The sequence below is a fragment of the Anomaloglossus baeobatrachus genome, chromosome 9 (assembly GCF_048569485.1).
Source record: "Anomaloglossus baeobatrachus isolate aAnoBae1 chromosome 9, aAnoBae1.hap1, whole genome shotgun sequence".
Taxonomy (NCBI): domain Eukaryota; kingdom Metazoa; phylum Chordata; class Amphibia; order Anura; family Aromobatidae; genus Anomaloglossus; species Anomaloglossus baeobatrachus.
The window spans coordinates 199,907,521-199,927,388 of record NC_134361.1 but is presented as its reverse complement, the minus strand read 5'-3'; the positions used below and the strand labels follow the sequence as shown (position 1 = coordinate 199,927,388).

Genomic DNA, 19,868 nt, shown 5'->3' with positions numbered 1-19,868 from the left:
CCCGGCTGGTGGTCTCTGTCTTTCTCCCGCACCTGTTTTGAATGGTGGACTGCCTGTGCTTGCAACTTCAGGAGTTCGCTCCCGTCTTGTGGTCGCCTAAGGAGCCCTTTGCCTGCAGACGCTGGCCCGTGGGATCTCTGCCGTGGCAGTGGCTTTCTATCCCCCTTGTTGGGCTGTTGCTTTCTTTCGGGACTTTGGGTGGGACAGGACCTCTAGTCTTGGCCTCAATCAGTTAATTAGCTAGCCCCCAGTAGCTTCTGGACCTAGCTTCAGGGTCTGAGTACCCCCTTTTGTGCTCCGGTTTCCGAGTCGGTTCCCCAGGTCGGTACCGGCGGGCCACTACCCTGTCCTGGTCCACCACTTTTCCACCGAGCCGTCTTCCCGGCTCCTGCAGACAGAGGCCTCCGTCTGCCTCCTAGCCAGAGGTACCAGGGCTCCTACCCCGGCACCCGCTCAAATTGGGTTTTTCCCTCCTCTGCTGGAGCTGCACCCAGCTCCAGCCCACACACCTCTCCAAATTGAACTCTACACTTGTTTTTTTTCTTTCCCGCCTCAGGCTCTCTGAACTCCTCGGTGGGCGTCTTCCAACCGCCTGGTTCCGCCCCCTGGTGTGTCCATCAAGCTCTGAGGGGGGTGACTAGGGTTTTACAGTCATATGAAAAAGTTGGGGCACCCCTATTATAGTTAACCTTTTTTCTTTATAACAATTTGGGTTTTGCAGCAGCTATTTCAGTTTCATATATCTAATAACTGATGGACTGAGTAATATTTCTGGATTGAAATGAGGTTTATTGTACTAACAGAAAATGTGCTGTCCGCATTTAAACAAAATTTGACCGGTGCAAAAGTATGGGCACCTCAACATAAAAGTGACATTAATATTTTGTAGATCCTCCTTTTGCAAAAATCACAGCCTCTAGTCGCTTTCTGTAGCTTTTAATGAGTTCCTGGATCCTGGATGAAGGTATATTTGACCATTCCTGTTTACAAAACAATTCCAGTTCAGTTAAGTTTGATGGTCGCTGAGCATGGACAGCCGCTTCAAATCATCCCACAGATTTTCAATGATATTCAGGTCTGGGGACTGGGATGGCCATTCCAGAACATTGCAATTGTTCCTCTGCATGAATGCCTGAGTAGATTTGGAGCGGTGTTTTGGATCATTGTCTTGCTGAAATATCCATCCCCTGCGTAACTTCAACTTCGTCACTGATTCTTGCACATTATTGTCAAGAATCTGCTGATACTGAGTTGAATCCATGCGACCCTCAACTTTAACAAGATTCCCGGTGCCGGCATTGGCCACACAGCCCCAAAGCATGATGGAACCTCCACCAAATTTTACTGTGGGTAGCAAGTGCTTTTCTTGGAATGCCGTGTTTTTTTGCCCCCATGCATAACGCCTTTTTGTATGACCAAACAACTCAATCTTTGTTTTATCAGTCCACAGGACCTTCTTCCAAAATGTAACTGGCTTGTCCAAATGTGCTTTTGCATACCTCAGGCGACTCTGTTTGTGGCGTGCTTGCAGAAACGGCTTCTTTCGCATCACTCTCTCATACAGCTTCTCCTTGTGCTTTTGCATACCTCAGGCGACTCTCTTTGTGGCGTGTTTTCAGAAACGGCTTCTTTCGCATCACTCTCCCATACAGCTTCTCCTTGTGCAACGTGCGCTGTATTGTTGACCGATGCACATTGACACCATCTGCAGCAAGATGATGCTGCAGGTCTTTGGAGGTGGTCTGTGGATTGTCCTTGACTGTTCTCACCATTCTTCTTCTCTGCCTTTCTGATATTTTTCTTGGCCTGACACTTCTGGGCTTAACAAGAACTGTACCTGTGTTCTTCCATTTCCTTACTATGTTCCTCACAGTGGAAACTGACAGTTTAAATCTCTGAGACAACTTTTTGTACCTTCCCCTGAACAACTATGTTGAATAATCTTTGTTTTCAGATCATTGGAGAGTTGTTTTGAGGAGGTCATGATGCCACTCTTCATAGGAGATTCAAATAGGGGAACAACTTGCAAGTGGCCACCTTAAATACCTTTTCTCATGATTGGATACACCTGCCTATGAAGTTCAAAGCTCAATGAGGTTACAAAACCAATTTAGTGCTTTAGTAAGTCAGTAAAAAGTAGTTAGGAGGGTTCAAATCAAGAAATTGATAAGGGTGCCCATACTTTTGCATCGGTCAAATTTTGTTTAAATGCAGATTGCACATTTTCTGTTAGTACAATAAACCTCATTTCAATCCAGAAATATTACTCAGTCCATCAGTTATTAGATATATGAAACTGAAATAGCTGCTGCAAAAACCCAAATTGTTATAAAAAAAAAGGTTAACATTAATAGGGGTGCCCAAACTTTTTCATATGACTATATATATATATATATATATATATATACATTTTTAAATTTTTAATACATATATTATATACATATTATACATTATATCTATACAATGGATGATACAATATTTCTACTATAAGTTTCCTCTGATTGCTCCACTCCTGATTTTAGTTTACAATACTGAGCGTGTGAACATGGCTTTACAGAGGATGGCACCCAGCTTTCCCTGAATCCTGCATATCAGATCTAATTGTTTATTGCATATTTATTGAGACCAAATTCCAATATATGAGAGAATTGCATGCATGGTAATTCCCTAAAGGAATATTATCATAGCTGCCCTAAGAGGTCCCGCACGAAACAGTTAAAAGTTTTTAGAACTTTGGAATGTTCAGTAAAACAAAAGTTTCTGTTTTGCAATTTCCTAATAGACAAATCTACACCTTTCCAGGCCAGATTTTCGGTAGCAGCTGATTACACATTTCCTTGGATCCTGTACTATGGGAATGAACAGGTATGTGAAGAATACATTGCACATAGAATGCAAAATTTGCACAGGGTGCACAGACAGGGTGCACAGGGATCATACAGGGGAACAGGGTGCACAGAGATCACACAGGGGAACAGGGTGCACAGACAGGGTGCACAGGGGTCACACAGGGGAACAGGGTGCACAGACAGGGTGCACAGGGGTCACACAGGGAAACAGGGTGCACAGACAGGGTGCACAGGGGTCACATAGGGGCACAGGGGTCACATAGGGGAACAGGGTGCACAGACGGTGCACAGGGATCACACAGAGGCACAAGGTGCACAGAGATCACACAGGGTGCACAGACAGGGTGCACAGATATCACACAGGGTGCACAGATATCACACAGGGTGCACAGATATCACACAGGGTGCACAGATATCACACAGGGTGCACAGATATCACACAGGGTGCACAGACAAGGTGCACAGATATCACACAGGGTGCACAGACAGGGTGCACAGATATCACACAGGGTGCACAGACAGGGTGCACAGATATCACACAGGGTGCACAGACAGGGTACACAGAGATCACACAGGGACACATGGTGCACAGACAGGGTGCACAGACATCACACAGTGGCACCGACAGGGTGCACAGAGATCACACAGGGTGCACAGACAGGGTGCACAGATATCACACAGGGTGCACAGACAGGGTGCACAGAGATCACACAGGGACACATGGTGCACAGACAGGGTGCACAGACATCACACAGTGGCACCGACAGGGTGCACAGAGATCACACAGGGTGCACAGACAGGGTGCACAGAGATCACACAGGGTGCACAGATATCACACAAGGTGCACAGACAGGGTGCACAGATATCACACAAGGTGCACAGACAGGGTGCACAGACATCACACAGGGTGCACAGACAGGGTGCACAGAGATCACACAAGGTGCACAGACAGGGTGCACAGAGATCACACAGGGTGCACAGAGATCACACAGGGTGCACAGACAGGGTGCACAGAGATCACACAGGGTGCACAGACAGGGTGCACAGAGATCACACAGGGTGCACAGATATCACACAAGGTGCACAGACAGGGTGCACAGACAGGGTGCACAGACATCACACAGGGTGCACAGACAGGGTGCACAGAGATCACACAGGGTGCACAGAGATCACACAAGGTGCACAGACAGGGTGCACAGAGATCACACAGGGTGCACAGAGATCACACAGGGTGCACAGACAGGGTGCACAGAGATCACACAGGGGCACAGGATGCACAGAGATCACACAGGGACACAGGGTACACAGAGATCACACAGGGGCACAGGATGCACAGACAGGGTGCACAGAGATCACACAGGGACACATGGTGCACAGAGATCACACAGGGACACAGGGTACACAGAGATCACACAGGGGCACAGGATGCACAGACAGGGTACACAGAGATCACACAGGGGCACAGGATGCACAGACAGGGTACACAGAGATCACACAGGGGCACAGGATGCACAGACAGGGTACACAGAGATCACACAGGGGCACAGGATGCACAGACAGGGTACACAGAGATCACACAGGGGCACAGGATGCACAGACAGGGTACACAGAGATCACACAGGGACACAGGGTACACAGAGATCACACAGGGGCACAGGATGCACAGACAGGGTACACAGAGATCACTCAGGGACACAGGGTACACAGAGATCACACAGGGGGACAGGGTGCACAGACAGGGTGCACAGAGATCACACAGGGTGCACAGACAGCGTGCACAGAGATCACACAGGGGCACAGGGTGCTCAGAGATCACACAGGGGCACAGACAGGGTGCACAGAGATCACACAGGGTGCACAGACAGGGTGCACAGAGATCACACAGGGGCACAGACAGGGTGCACAGAGATCACACAGGGTGCACAGACAGGGTGCACAGAGATCACACAGGGTGCACAGACAGGGTGCTCAGAGATCACACAGGGGCACAGACAGGGTGCACAGAGATCACACAGGGTGCACAGACAGGGTGCACAGAGATCACACAGGGGCACCCGGAAGAGGACTTCCCCGCATCATACTAAGGAACCTGCAAGGGGGAGTGATGGACAGGGGCGGGTGGGGGGACCAGTTGTGCCAGGAGGAGCGGACTACAGCTGCCAGACTGTTGCATTCTTTGAGAACAATCCGCTCTAGACTTGCACACATACATATAAAGCCAAGGAGGAATGAAAAATATGAGAGCGCAGGTTGCTGGCAGGGAAATAGGTTGCTGTAGAGACAGGTGTGTTTGTTTGGCAGCTCCGGGGGTGGCGCCAGGTGGTATTTTGTCACAAAAAACCTCACTTGTGGCGATACCAGACATTGGCACACCTCTCCGACTACTACGGTACATCTCTGCCAGCTTATATACTACGCCAATTATTTGGGTTGATTGGGGGGTCCAACTTGCGTCCTGACAACAATCACAGTCTCCCATAAATCACAGTCTCCCATAAATCACAGTCTCCCATAAATCACAGTCTCCTATAAATCACAGTCTCCCAGCTATTGCCTTTGCGCTTACCCTTCTCCGCAGAGCATCAACCCAACGTAGAGCACGATGTGACACAGGTCCAGCACGCTCAGCTTCAGTCTCATACTGTTTTCGGGCCGTCCTTTACCCCTCGTGTCAATCTGTAGGAGTTTTTTCTTCTTGGTGGATTACTGAGAACATTCTACCTGCAGGATAGGGAGAAAAATAATACAAATGTGCGCGGGTTACGGATGAGCACGAGGAACTTAGCAGTCTACAGAGCTGTCACTGTTCCTTCCAGATGCTAAGAGCCGCACAATGCCACTGGTGTCTGACACTGATTCCCTCCCCTGATGCCTCCTTGAACGCCTCCGAAATCTCCAAGGAGCTCCATGCCCACCGCTAGAAATCCATCATTGTGACAGCTGACAGCAAAAATCCATACCTCCCTAAACATAATAGCTGGTACCTTCTCCTGGGCACATAGGTCACCCATCCTATCCTTTAGCCTGGGAAGAGGACGTAGAGTCACCTGTGGACAGGTGGGTTCAGTCTCCATACCTCGCAGATGAAGAGCTCCGCACAAGTGCCTCCCCTGTACTAATTTTACCTTTATGTTTGGAGGCGTGCGATAGTTTTCGGATGGGGTGGGGTGGGGGGTGAAGGAGAAGGTGGGTTAAACAATTCCCTTACTCCTGCCAAAAAATATTCTCTCCTATTCATTCCTCTAGCACCTGCCCCCTCCTTGAGAAAGAGGACTGAAGAAGGGTGGGGGGAAGCGAATAGCTCGCTGGGTGGGACATACTGTCAAAGGAGCAACAAGTGATATTGCTTATAATCACGGTGCTGGCGGCCAGGTTGTCTTCAGATCCAGCCCCCGGGAGCCCCCAAAAAAAAATAAAAATGCAAGGTGAAGGCAATGTAGCCTGGAGGGCTGTCAGCACGTAGGGAGTGAGGGGTCGGGGGGAACTGTTATCACAAATCTTGCTGACATCCTCTGCTACATATTTATATCTATGGAAGCTATACGTGTTAGGAAATATGTCCCGTCCGACCAATACACCTGCAGGCATCACGCTGCCGGAGGGCGCCGTGAGTGATGATGCATGTGAAATATTACCCAGGTAGCGATTCCTCATAGAAAAGAAAAGAATTCATGGCCGTGTTCTTAGGCAAAAGTGTGAGTGAGCCCCCTCCATGGATGAGAAGCCCCCACATATGAAAGGTCTCACCTTTTCTCCTTCTATCGGATGTACTAAACAGTCCGAACTCCCCTTTTTCCAAGAGCCATAAAAGTTTTGGACCCTGACTGATCGTATATGAACCCCTTCACCCCCCGCAATTTCCATAAAAGTTTTGGAAACCGACTGATCTTATATAACCCCTTCACCCTTGGGCGACTTTCCGTTTTTTTTTTTTTCATTTTTTCCTCCCCTTCTTCCAAGACCCATAAAAGTTTCGGACACCGACTGATCTTGTATGTACCCCTTCACCACCCGGGCAATCTTCCGTTTTTTCCTCCCCGTCTTCCAAGAGCCATAAAAGTTTCGGAGCCCGACTGATCTCATATTAATACCTTCACCCCCCAGGCAATTTTCCATTTTTTCGTTTTCGGTTTTCCTTTCCCTCCTTCCAAGAGCCATAAAAGTTACGGAACCCGACTGATGTTGTATGAACCCCTTCACCTGGGGTGATTTTCCATTTTTTTGGTTTTCCCTTCCCTTCTTCCAAGAGCCATAAAGTTTCGGAGCCCGACTAATCTCATATTAATACCTTCACCCCCCAGGCAATTTTCCATTTTTTCGTTTTTCCTTTCCCTCTTTCCAAAAGCCATAAAAGTTTCGGAACCCGACTGATCTTATATGAACCCCTTCACCCCGGGTGATTTTCCATTTTTTCGGTTTTTCCTCCCCTTCTTCCAAGAGCCATAAAGTTTCAGACCCTGACTGATTTTATATAAACCCTTTCATCCCTTGGCAGTTTTCATTTTTTTGTTTTCAGTTTTTCCTCCTCCCCTTCTTCCAAGAGCCATAAAAGTTTCAGACCCTGACTTATCTTATATTAATCCCTTCAACCCCCAGGCGATTTTCCGTTTTTTCCCTCCCTTTCTTACAAAAGCCATAAAAGTTTCGACGCTCGACTGGTCTGATATGAACCCCTTCACCCCCGGGCGATCATCCGTTTTTTCCTCCCCTTCTTCCAAGAGCCATACAAGTTTCGGAACCCGACTGATTTTCTATAAACCCCTTCAGCCCCTGGGCGATTTTCCTTTTTTTGTTTTCAGTTTTTCCTCCCCTTCTTCCAAGAGCCATAAATGTTTCAGACCCTGACTGATCTTATGTTAATCTCTTCACCCCTTGGCGATTTTCCGTTTCTTTGTTTTCGGTTTCCTCTTCTTCCAAGACCCATAAACGTTTCGGACCCCGACTGATCTTGTATGAACCCCTTCACCCCCCCGGGTGATCTTCCGTTTTTTCCTCCCCTTCTTCCAAGAGCCATAAAAGTTTCGGAGCTCGACTGATCTCATATTAATACTTTCACCCCCAGGCAAAATTCCATTTTTTCGTTTTCGGTTATTCCCTCCCCTTTTTCCAAGAGCCATAAAAGTTTCGGAACCAGGCTGGTCTTGTATGAACCCCTTCACCCTGGGTGATTTTCGTTTTTTTTTTCGTATTTCCCTTCCCTTTTTCAAAGAGTCATAAAAGTTTCAGACCCTAACTGATCTTATTTTAATCCCTTCACCCCTTGGTGATTTTCCGTTTTTTTGTTTTCGGTTTCCCCTCCCCTTCTTCCAAGAGCCATAAAAGTTTCGGACATTGACCTTATATGAACCCTTTCACCCCGGGCGATTTTCCATTTTTTTCATTTTCGCTTTTTCCCTCCCCTTCTTCCAAGACCCATAAAAGTTTCGGACCCCGACTGATCTTATATGAACCCCTTCACCCCCGGGCGATTTTCCATTTTTCGTTTTTTCCTCCACTTCTTCCAAGAGCCATAACTTTTTTATTTTTCTGTCAATATAGGCTTGTTTTTTGCGGGACAAGTTGTACTTTTGTTTGACACCATTCATTTTACCATATAGTGGCAAAAAATTCCAAGTGCGGTAAAATTGCAAAAAAAAGTGCAATTGTTTTTTGTGGGTTTTTTATTTACCTTTTGACTTCCCAGGTCGGTACGACTTCGTAGACACCAAACATGTATAGTTTTACTTTTATCTAAGTGGTGAAAAAAATTCAGAAATTTGTCAAAAAAAATTGCACATTTGTTGCCATTTTCCGCGACTCGTAGCGTTCTAATTTTTCGGGATCTGGGGCTCAATGATGGCTCATTATTTGCCTCTTGAGCTGGCGTTTTTATTTATACCATTTTTGCGTAGATGTGATGTTTTGATCGTCTGTTATTGTATTTTAATACAATGTTACGGCAACTATGTTTTATTTTATTTTTTTTATTTTTTAATATTTTTTAAAACTTTTTTTCACAATTTTTATTTATTTTACTAGTCACCCTAGGGGACTTTAGCCTGCACATCGCTTCTCCTGATCCTGTTAGCCGCACATGTCTGCTGATCAGATCAGCAGCCATGTTCGGGGATGACCGCAGTAACCGGAGGGAGGCAACGTAGGACGTATATATACGTCCTAGGTTCGTGAAGGCGTTATTGACCTTTTCTATGGATTAGTGATCAATATAAGTCCTGAATTACCCTTTGGTGACTTTTTTTAAGCTTAAAAACATGTATTTGGGGCAAAAAAAACTCAAAATGGGGCACCATTTACCTTCTCGAGCCTCTGTGTTGCACTCCCTATTGCTGAGTTAACTGAGAATCCATCAGTTGGCCCACTAAGAGTTTGTAACTCTTTTATCTGTCTTTTTCTGCACTCAACAGCCCACATCACAGTAGAATTCGCAGGGAAATAAAGAGACAGCAAAACGGTTTATTGCCTATGCACAGCAGATCTGAAGATGCCAACCTCGAAAGGGAACTGGGGACTCGTTTGGTTGGTGAGCCGCTGGTTGTTAAACCTTGGTCTATATATTATTTTAGACATTTTTTTATCACTTGCTCAACTTTAATTTCTTAATTCGGTCATCTACCTGTCACGACTTGTAGCGTCAGATCTGTAGGACATACAGTATTTTCCTATCTTGTACCGATGGGACTGTGAGATTGGTTACACCCTCATGGCTCGAGGGCTAAAATTGTGATATAAATTCTTTCTTTCTGTACTCCCGTCTCCGTAATTAATTATTTTTACTTGGAAACTTTAAAAGATGTGATAGTATAATTAGTGCGGCGCAGAGAAAGGCTACAAAGGACAACGCTCAGTCTGGAGGACTCCACATGTGTGCACTCCATGGAATGATCAATGATATCAATGCGTCCTGTGTAATGCATCATGTCTCCTGCGGAGGAGCTGTTGGGACAGTGACCACTCTTTAATCAGCAAATGATAGATCGGACTGGCCCACAGGTGAGCAGGGGATTTTCCCGGTGGGCCCCTCTGCATGATTAGGACCCCCCAACCTCCTATATGACCAGTACTTTGCCCAATCAACTTGATTCACTATATACATACAGTCGGCATCTAATCATTCATTTAGCAAACTACCCTGGTTTTTATATAAAAATTGTTAAGGAGGGTAATCTAATATTTTCATGTAGTTGAATAGTAGTGCCCCAGAGTCAATGTCACTGGTGGTCCCTTGGCAGGCCAGTCTGACACTGGAAATTTATTTTACAATCCTTGTGTATTGATAGTCACCACCTGTCACGCTAGGTATGGGGAAGAACCAAGCGCATGGTGTAAGGGAAGGGAAGGGAAACCCTGAGTCTAGGGAGAGGGAAGATCATGACCCCTGCCCAAACCTACTGCTGGGCCCTGAGGTCCCTCACCACCCTAGATAGGTTCCTCACCTATGCGCCGAGCAGGATACCTGACCCTAGGTATCCCTAATGATAGTCCCTGGGGTCCCTCACCACCCTAGATAGATTCCGCACCTATGCACCGAGCAGGATACCTGACCCTAGGTATCCCTAATGATGGTCCCTGGGGTCCCTCACCACCCTAGATAGGTTCCACACCTATGCACCGAGCAGGATACCTGACCCTAGGTATCCATAGTTCTGGACCCTGGGGTCCTTCATCAGCCTAGATAGGTTCTCCACTTATGCGCCAAGCTGGATACCTGACCCTAGGTATCCCTAATGATGGTCCCTTGGGTCCCTCACCACCCTAGATAGGTTCCACACCTATGCGCCGAGCAGGATACCTGACCCTAGGTATCCATAGTTCTGGACCCTGAGGTCCCTCACCACCCTAGATAGGTTCCACACCTATGCGCCGAGCAGGATACTGACCCTAGGTAACCTTAGTGCTGGACCCTGAGGTCCCTCACCACCCTAGATAGGTTCCGCACTTATGCGCCGAGCAGGATACCTGACCCTAGGTATCCATAGTACTGGACCCTGAGATCCCTCACCACCCTAGATAGATTCCGCACCTATGCGCCAAGCCGGATACCTGACCCTAGGTATCCCTAATGATGGGCCCTGAGGTCCCTCACCACCCTAGATAGGTTCCTCACCTATGCACCGAGCAGGACACCTGACCCTAGGTATCCCTAATGATGGTCCCTGGGGTTCCTCACCACCCTAGATAGATTCCGCACCTATGCACCGAGCAGGATACCTGACCCTAGGTATCCCTAATGATGGTCCCTGGGGTCCCTCACCACCCTAGATAGGTTCCACACCTATGCGCCGAGCAGGATACCTGACCCTAGGTATCCCTAATGATGGTCCCTGGGGTCCCTTGCCACCCTAGATAGGTTCCACACCTATGCGCCGAGCAGGATACCTGATCCTAGGTATCACTAGTGCTGGTCCTTTGGGTCCCTCATCACCCTAGATAGGTTTTGCACTTATGCGCCGAGCTGGATACCTCACCCTAGGTATCCCTACTGCTGGTCCCTGGGGTCCCTCACCACCCTAGATAGGTTCCACACCTATGTGCCGAGTAGGATACCTGACCCTAGGTATCCATAGTGCTGGACCCTGAGATCCCTCACCACCCTAGATAGATTCCGCACCTATGCACCGAGCAGGATACCTGACCCTAGGTATCCCTAATGATGGGCCCTGAGGTCCCTCACCACCCTAGATAGGTTCCCCACCTATGCACCGAGCAGGACACCTGACCCTAGGTATCCCTAATGATGGTCCCTGGGGTTCCTCACCACCCTAGATAGGTTCCGCACTTATGCGCCGAGCTGGATACCTGACCCTAGGTATCCCTAGTGCTGGTCCCTGGGGTCCCTCATCACCCTAGATAGGTTCCTCACCTATGCGCCGAGCAGGATACCTGACCCTAGGTATCCCTAGTGCTGGACACTAAATAGGGAGCAGATGGGATGAACTCTTCATCAACCCCACTAAACAACTATAGAAGACACAAGAAGGACACATAGGGGAAATGCATGAACTACTTATCATTAGATTACACAGGTGGAAGTTCAGCAGAACTTTCAGCAACAATACCACAGAGGAGTACAAGTCACCTGCTTGCAATCTCGGCTTAAAGGAACTGAAAATATCACCAGCACCAGTCCAAAGGAAGGAAGGGGTGTTTAAGCACCAAGGAAAAACTGATAATCAACAGATGGGTGGAAGATGAGCTTCTGCTGGGTCCAAAAGGGAGAGAGATGAATCAGCAGGAAAGCTCCCTATACCAATGAATACTGACAGCAGGAGCAATAGAAAGTCAGGGAGCATTCTCTGCAGACAAACGCTGTGACCTTCTATGGCCAGAAACCATATGACTGTCTGGCACATGTGACACACCACTATACAACATGGAGGCAAAAATTTGACTTCAAAGGGATGGATGGGTCAACATAGACTAATTTAGGACCGCTTCTTTAACAGTGATGAGGAGGCAGGAATTGGTCCGACCCTTCTAGGTGGCAAGAGGCACTTCAGCCGACATGTCGTAATAAGGGACATGCTCAGGTATTTTGGCATTTCTCAATCTGTTGAAGTTCTGGCATAAAGAGGAGATTGGAACAAAGGTTATCTCTCTCTAGAAATATCTGAGAAAAGAGGCGAAACAAAGAGACTTTCTCTAAGGAGAGAACGAGGTGAGTGAGCTGCCGCGGTCCCTCCTTATCAGTCTCCTCTGGAGTGCTCATCAGTGATGAGGGGCCGGGGGTTTTGGGTTTCAGGAGCCCCTGATAGCAACATAACTAGGTCTGAAAAACACATTCAATTGCACCCATCCTTGATTCCGCACCGCTGAAACCAGGTATCCATGTGAACGATTATGGATATTTAAGACAGAAATTAAAGAGTTGGTCTGAGATTAGAAAGTAATGCTATTCATGGGAATGGAGATAAGCTGTAATACCAGACACGGCCAATAAATCGGAGAGGTGCTGTTCCTGGAAACCCAAATAAGCCCCTAAAGTTACAGAAATTAATGTAACTCTATAGTGGTCAGAGCTTTGTTTTCTGATATTGTAAAAACCGATATGATAAGATTCTGGCTGTTTGCAGTCACCACTAGGGGGAGCTTACTGACCCTAAAACAATATGCAGTGAGCTCCCTCTAATGGTGACTGCAGATAGCCAGTTATTATTATTATATTCTATGTCTCACATTTACATTTTTCGCCTTAAAGGGAATCTGTTAGCAGGTTTTTACTATGTAAGCTGAAGACAGCATGCTGCAAGGATTAACACAGAGAATTCAGGGATGGCTGTCTTGTCAAGATCCAATTTTTTTGTTAATTAGCTATGTGTAGGCCAGCATCCCTGCACTGCTCGCTTTCCCCCCTGCAGGGACACCGACTCACTCACCACTGCAGCCGGCCCGCAGCACACTGCCTGGCTTCCCTGTGGTCCTCCACTTGGGTGTTCTCTGCTTCCTCCACCCAGTGCTTGTGCACGCCGCACAGGTCCTCCAAAAGTGCTCCTAGGGCATGCGCTCACACCACTGACCTTCTCTTAAAGTGCCAGCTCATCATTTCCTGGAATGCATCTCAGCCTATCGCTGAGAGGCACTGGGTACTTAAGGCACTTTCTCACTAGGGGAGGTGCCTGAGCAACATGTTTAGTTAGTTAGTGTGTGTTCCCTAGCCAGCTAGTTGTCAGGTCTCCTTAACTACTGTCCGTTCTTGAGTCAGTGTTCATTCCTCCACTCCTGTCCTGACAGTGCCTTGGTACCTGTCTGTCCTGACCATGCTATTGGCCTCAGCCGTCTTGGTGATACCTGTCTGTACCTGTCTGTCCTGGCCGTGCTATTGGCCTCAGCCATCCTGATGGTTCCTGTCTGTACTAGTGACTGTACTTGTCCATTCTGGCCATGCTATCTGCCTTAGGCTACTTTCACACATCCGGTTTTTGCTGTGTGGCACAATCCGGCACTTTGCAGAAAAAATGCAACCATTTTTTTTTTTGCCGCCGGTTGGGTTTTTTCCGCATAGACTTTCATTAGTGCCGGATTGTGCCGCATGGCCTTGCGCTCGGTCCGTTTTTTGCCGGATGCGGCATATTTAGCCCATGCGGCGGCCGGATGTAACGTTGCCTGGCACATTTTTTTGTCCGGAAAAAAAAAACGCATCGCGCCGCATCCGGCCGATGTGGTGCTTTTTCCAATGCATGCCTATGGACGCCGGATGCGGCAAAAAACGCACATGCATTTTTGTGCACTGCGCATGCTCAGTAGCGTGCAGCAACCGGCAAAAACTGGACGGGCCACATGTAAAAACTTATGCAAAGGATGCGTTTTTTTCACCGCATCCATTGCATAGGTTTTAGACCCAGATTTAGCCGCACTGCTAAAACCGGATGTGTGAAAGCAGCCTTAGCCATTCCGGTGACCCCTATCTACATTAGAGACTCTGCCTATCTGCACCTGTGTTCGTCCTTGCTCAGAGAGTCAGCTGCTATAGTCTCGGTCACTGCCCTGGGAATGGCACCTGGTGTCTGCCTCATGGTAGGCGCTTAGTAAAGCCTGTTATGATGAAGGTGACAAGAGCATTGGCAACTAATCTGGCCGCCATCCCCTTACTAACCAACACAACTAGAAGTAGCCGAGGGGTGCACTAACATCCTGTGCACCGCGAACCCAGCCGGAGAACTAACTATCATAAAGGTAGGAAAGATGAATAACTCTCTGCCTCAGAAAATAGACAAGAATAGCAAGCCCCCCACATTCAAAGACTGCGGTGATATAGGAAAAACACAATACACAGGTAGATGACAGGATTAGCAAAAGGTGACGCCCCTGCTGACTAAAATAGGAAAGGACAGGAAAGGGACTGATGGTGGCCAGAGAAAAACCCTGCAAAATACCAACTTCCTGATAGTACAAAAAAGGCCCTCAGATCGCTCGATCTGAACTCCGTTCTATACCAGGTTCCCTTGTCATACCAATGAACAGAAAACAAGAATTATAACAAATTGAACAAGCCACAAACACATGGACCCAAAGGAGCTATACTCCACACAGAACTGCAGGGAGTTCCCCAACAATCCAATGAGGGGGAAAATCCCTGGAAGGAACTAAACTGAAAATAACCACAACAAATGACAAACCCAGATAAGCAAAAGAACCAGACAATAAATAAAGAGCAAGCACTTATCTGGAGTGGATGAGATGTAGAGCAGGATTAAGCAGGCTAGAGATACAAAGAACAACTGACATCCGGCAACAGCCTGCAATCAGACCAGGATTTAAATAGACAGAGAGTTAGGAAAGGAAACACCCACTGCACAACACACCTGATCTCTGTCCAAACCTTTCCTGGCCACCAGAGGGAGCCTCCCAGCAGCCAAGACATAACTAACATTCACAACAAAAGCCCCTCCCACTAAAGGGTAAGGTTGGGTACCCCCTGTGGTCCAGTGGGTCCACTTCGGCTCGCTGCCTTACTATCTCTGCGGCCAGCATTACACTATGTTTGTTTAAGCAGCAGGACACAAGAAGCATTTATCATTGCTCAGACTACAATGCCACATGCACGGCAGTCCACTGATTGACACCTCACGTTCAATCTCTATAGAGAGCCTGGTGTGGGCGGGGCCAGCTCTCTCAGCTCTGCTACATGGCTAAATCTAAAAAATCTGATTATGTCAGAAAGGTTGCAGCCAGTAATCTAAGTGATACATCGTTGAATTCAGGATCTCTTTGCCTACATCATGCTGATCTCAGGTGAGATAACAAAAACTGCTGACAGATTCCCTTGAAGCAGGTCTTTCCTATGTAATTTGAAAGCATCATGATGTGGAGGTGTGCCGCCCCCGTGGAAGCAGCCGAGCTTCTCGGATCCGGGTTCGCGGTGGCTCAAGGGTCTCTGGACCCGGGGGTCGTGCGGCAACTCAAATGAAAGGGGGTATTTACAGGGGAGTTGATGTATAGTTCGTGACGCCACCCGTGGTGCATGGTAATTTGGGGAGTACCGCCGCTGCCGTTGGGAGTACCCGGGTTCATGAAGTGGGGCAGCAAGGTGTCGTAGCCCTCCACGGGTAGGGGGATGCCCTGGGACTCGGTGAGGGGTGCTGTGGGTTGCAGAGGTCACTCTCATACTCCCTCAGTTCATAAGCAGACGCTGATAACCGGGTAAACCAAGTCTCTGAGTACCGCTGCCGCTGCGGGGAGCTTGTCCGGGTCCCGTCCCCTATAGTGCTGCCTGGTGATCTGTGACCTGCCTCCTGGCACTAAGTTTAACTTCAACTTGGTGGCCCAGTAGTATGGAACTAGTCGGGCCTCGCTCCCCACTGTGGCTAAGTGTGGGAGCTTGCTCTCAGGGTTCATGCTTGGGATTTTCTGGACCGTGTTGGATTGGAAAGTCCTATCCCTCTCATTGCGCTAATGCCCCGATTCTGGAGCGGATGGGAACAGATCATAAAGGCTCCGTTCTCCTCAGATGAATTATCGGGTTGCTTGAAGCTACTCCCCAACCTAGGGTCCGTGTACCCCATCGTGCCTTCGGACCCGGACCGGTGATAGTGCTAGGCTGCCAGCTGTCCTCCTTGACAAGTCCTGACACCTTGCAACAATCTCCTGCGACCGGGGGTCCAACTCCTCTAGGCTCAGACCACCGTCTGCAACCTAAACAGCTTCTCTGGGAGCCACCACTCCCAACCTCCTCTGAGCTCCTCAAAGCTCGAGGGCTACTCTCTAACTGACTACAGACTACACTACTCACCTCCCCTCCCTGACCTCCCAGGTGGGCGACTCTATTCCACTCAAGCTGTCCACTGGTGTTCCTTGTGGGTGTGGTGCAGGGTGTATCTAGGATTTGATTTGCTGTTGGAGGTAGTAAAAGGACCTCCCAGAACCTACATGGAATCCTGTGCTGTCAAACAACCTGTCAGCTAGTGCTCAAGGAAACACAGCAGAGCATCTCCAAATGCAAGATGCTCTGCACAAAAGAAACATGTCACTGCCGGCTCTGTAGTTCAGGAAGGCGCAGCAGAGCATCACCTGTGTGCAAGATGCTCTGCACAGAGGAATAATGTCACTGTAGGCTCCATAATTCAGGACGGCGCGGCAGAGCATCACCTGTGTGCAAGATGCTCTGCACAGAGGAATAATGTTACTGCCGACTCTGTAATTCAGGAAGGCGCAGTAGAGCACAACCTGTGTGAAAGATGCTCTGCACAGAGAAATAATGTCACTGCCAGCTCCATAATTCAGGAAGGCAAAGCAGAGCATAACCTGTATGAAAGATGCTCTGCACAGAGGAATAATGCCACTGCCAGCTCCGTAATTCAGGAAGGTGCGGCAGAGCATCAACTGTGTGCAAGATGCTCTGCTCAGAGGAATAATGCCACTGCCAGCTCGATAATTCAGGAAGGCGCAGCAGAGCATCAACTGTGTGCAAGATGCTCTGCACAGAGGAATAATGCCACTGCCAGCTCCGTAATTCAGGAAGGCGCAGCAGAGCATCACCTGTGTGCAAGATGCTCTGCACAGAGGAATAATGCCACTGCCAGCTCCGTAATTCAGGAAAGCGCAGCAGAACATCACCTGTGTGAAAGATGCTCTGCAAAGAGGAATAATATCACTGCTGGCTCTGTAGTTGAGGAAGGCGCAGTAGAGCACAACCTGTGTGAAAGATGCTCTGCACAGAGGAATAATGTCACTGCCGGCTCCGTAATTCAGGAAGGTGAGGCAGAGCACAACCTGTGTGAAAGATGCTCTGCACAGAGGAATAATGTCACTGCCGGCTCTGTAGGTCAGGAAGGCGTGGCAGAGCATCACCTTTGTGAAAGATGCTCTGCACAGAGGAATAATGACACTGCCAGCTCTGTAATTCAGGAAGGCAAAGCAGAGCATAACCTGTGTGGAAGATGCTCTGCACAGAGGAATAATGTCACTGCCAGCTCCGTAATTCAGGAAGGCGCGACAAAGCATCAACTGTGTGCAAGATGCTCTGCACAGAGAAATAATATCACTGCTGGCTCTGTAGTTGAGGAAGGTGCAGCAGAGCATAACCTGTGTGAAAGATGCTCTGCACAGAGGAATGTCACTGCCAGCTCCGTAATTCAGGAAGGCGCAGTAGAGCACAACCTGTGTGAAATATGCTCTGCACAGAGGAATAATGTCACTGCCAGCTCCGTAATTCAGGAAGGCGCGACAAAGCATCAACTGTGTGCAAGATACTCTGCACAGAGAAATAATATCACTGCTGGCTCTGTAGTTGAGGAAGGTGCAGCAGAGCATAACCTGTGTGAAAGATGCTCTGCACAGAGGAATGTCACTGCCAGCTCCGTAATTCAGGAAGGCGCAGTAGAGTACAACCTGTGTGAAAGATGCTCTGCACAGGGGAATAATGTCACTGCCGGCTCCGTAATTCAGGAAGGCGCGGCAGAGCATCAACTTAGTGCAAGATGCTCTGCACAGAGGAATAATGTCATTGCCGGCTCTGTAGTTGAGGAAAGCGCAGGAGAGCATAACCTGTGTGAAAGATGCTCTGCACACAGGAATGATGTCACTGCCAGCTCCGTAATTTAGGAAGGCGCAGCAGAGTATAACCTGTGTGAAAGATGCTCTGCACAGAGGAATAATGTCACTGCCGACTCCGTAATTCAGGAAGGCGCGACAGAGCATCACCTGTGTGCAAGATGATCTGCACAGAGGAATCATGACACTATATAAACTGGTCACATAATGTAATAAAGCAGAAACGTTCAGTACACCACAAAGCGTGTGTGCTGTATTGATTTCCCGAGCTCTTGTAAAAAAAATCTTTTTAATTTGGAGTTCAAAAGGCATAGGAGTGTGTTTTGCTCACAGAATTTGGTGCTAAAATGGCAGTATTAGTAAATGAGTGCCAACGAGTATAAAAATATATTAAAAAATTAATTAGAATATAATTTTTTTTTTTTTTTTTTTGCCGTGTTTTATATTCCCAGTTCATCACAGGTGAGGAGATATTCACTTGGCTCAGATTGATAGTGCCACCAAAACTTGTGCCAACAATGATAATGATGCTCATAAAATGTTTGGGTGGGTTGCTCGACTTTCGGAGATTTGTGCCTATCATATCAAGGATCTATTTGCTGTCACAGTTATGGAATTTGATATAAATAGTAGTGGTGTAAGGTCAGGCCTGTAGGAACTTGAAAAGGAAGTTCTTCGAAAATGTATCGTTCATCCGAATATATTTAAGGATCTGCAAATTATTTTGTCACGGCTTTGTGATTAATTTCTTCACTGCAGGATGTTAAAGCCAACGAGTCCTTATCTATAGATAGAAATGTAGAAGAGGCAAATCTGGGCTTAAAGCAACACTTCAAAAACCCGATTTTGGGTTGTTTTTATTTGACTGACCTTTAACGTGAATTTGAAAGGTATTTTTTATGCAGAAATCTTGAAGATGTGCACGTTGTACACTGAGATAGAAATTTTGAAGTTTTTTAAACAAGAAGTGCTATAAACCCCTGAAGAAGCCGTAATGGCGAAACTCGGAGTAATTTAGTTGAATAATTTGGATTAGATATGGGATTTTAAAGCATTAACCTTTATAGGCAGATTAAAATTCTTTTGTCGTGGTTCCGCTGTGCGGAGCATTTTGCAAACTGGTTATGTTCTGCCACGCTCTCCTCAACTACGGAGCCAGCAGTTATATATTTCCTTTGTGCAGAGCATTTTGCATGTGTTATGCAGGTTGGTTTTCTGCACAAGGTTTCCATGCAGGTTCTGGGAGACGCTTGCTCAGGTGCTCCATGTTTTTGGAAAATTGCTCTGTTTCTTTACTGAGCAGGCTCTCCCAGAACTTTGCTAGTCATGCTTCATGGCTCTTCATTTGTGCTTTTGGGTCCTGATCTGGGCTTTTTGACCCCAGACTGTTTATTGACCCCTATCTGCCTGCTCTCTGTTTTTCTCGTGACCTCCTGGCTTCTGACCTCGGACCGTTACCTGACCACGTCTCTGTCTGCTCCCTGAATGCTATATGTACTCACCTGGAATTCTGGCCATTGGCCTGTTACTGGA

General features: G+C 47.6%; 1 protein-coding gene across 2 annotated transcripts in view; it reads right to left on the bottom strand.

Annotated features, from left to right (window-relative positions):
* Positions 1-5,938, bottom strand: part of LOC142251431 (protein Wnt-7a-like) — a 42,880-nt gene extending 36,942 nt beyond the window's left edge. The window contains exons 1-2 of one of the 2 annotated variants that reach the window (XM_075324231.1): positions 5,810-5,938; positions 5,416-5,570 (exon numbers count right to left, since the gene is read on the bottom strand). In XM_075324231.1, coding sequence (XP_075180346.1) covers positions 5,416-5,489 — 74 coding nt within the window. In that variant the 5' untranslated portion in view covers positions 5,490-5,570; positions 5,810-5,938. The remainder of the gene's footprint in view (positions 1-5,415; positions 5,571-5,809) is intronic. The other variant, XM_075324230.1, reaches the window with a different exon arrangement.
* Positions 5,939-19,868: the final 13,930 nt, after the last annotated feature.